The 968-nt window shown below is 42.1% G+C and overlaps 1 protein-coding gene across 1 annotated transcript; it reads left to right on the plus strand.

Annotated features, from left to right (window-relative positions):
• The first annotated feature begins 237 nt into the window (after positions 1 to 237).
• LOC133316303 (uncharacterized mitochondrial protein AtMg00820-like) lies at positions 238 to 564 on the plus strand. Its single transcript, XM_061518039.1, has one exon. The coding sequence runs from the start codon at positions 238 to 240 to the stop codon at positions 562 to 564; it is 327 nt and encodes a 108-aa protein (XP_061374023.1).
• Positions 565 to 968: the final 404 nt, after the last annotated feature.

Consider the following 968-nt stretch of genomic DNA (forward strand, 5'->3'; position numbering starts at 1 on the left):
CTGGCCGACTTATCGCCCTCTCTTGTTGATTCTTCCCCTCCGACTCCTTCACCAGATGCTCTTCCCATTGCCCAAAGAAAATTTATACATACTACCCGTAACCCTTATCCTCTCTATACTTTTTTGAGCTATGACCATTTTTCTACTCCTCATTTAACCTTTGTCTCTAGTCTTTCTTTTGTTTCTATTCCTAAGACCACAGGTGAAGCATTTTCCCATCCAGGGTGGCGCCAAGCGATGCTTGATGTGATGACTGCACCTCATTCCAATGGCACTTGGGATCTTGTTCCTGCTCCTCCGGAGAAGTCTATTGTTGGTTGTCGTTGGGTCTTTACTGTCAAGGTTGGGCCTGATGGCCATGTTGATTGTCTCACGGCACGCTTAGTTGCCAAGGGTTTTACTCAAATTTTCGGCCTTGACTATAGTGACACATTCTCTCTGGTCCCTAAGATAGCGTATGTTCGCATGTTTCTTGCCTTGCTGCCGTTCGTCACTGGTCACTCCTTCAAATCGGCATTAAAAATGTTTTTCTTCATGGTGATTTACAAGAAGAAGTTTACATGAAGCAACCATCTGGCTTTGTTGGTCAGGGGGAGTTTGGGAAGGTGTGCTGACTTCGTAAATCCTTATATGATCTCAAGCAGTCTCCTCGGGCATGGTTTAGTCTTTTCAGCTCTGTCGTTCAGGCTTTTGGCTTAATCCGCAATAAATTTGATCATTTTGTGTTTTATAGGTTCACATATTTTGATAAGTGCATCTATTTGTTAGTCTATGTCGATGACATCTTCTCACTAGGAGTGATCAAGCTGGAATTCACGAGTTAAAACAGTATTTGTTCAGTCAATTTCAAACAAAGGACATTTATATCTGTCAAAGGAAGTATGCCTTAGATATCCTAGAAGAGACTGGTATGTTAGGATGTAAACTAGATGATACACCCATGATCCTACTATCAAATTATTGCCCGA

This window comes from Gastrolobium bilobum, unplaced genomic scaffold (assembly GCF_033153095.1).
Source record: "Gastrolobium bilobum isolate Gb01-03AN ecotype WA unplaced genomic scaffold, APGP_CSIRO_Gbil_v1 utg148635, whole genome shotgun sequence".
NCBI lineage: Eukaryota > Viridiplantae > Streptophyta > Magnoliopsida > Fabales > Fabaceae > Gastrolobium > Gastrolobium bilobum.

Coding starts and splice junctions, on each gene's coding strand:
- LOC133316303 (XM_061518039.1), top strand. CDS start 238: ATGCTTGATGTGATGACTGCACCTCATTCCAATGGCACTTGGGATCTT.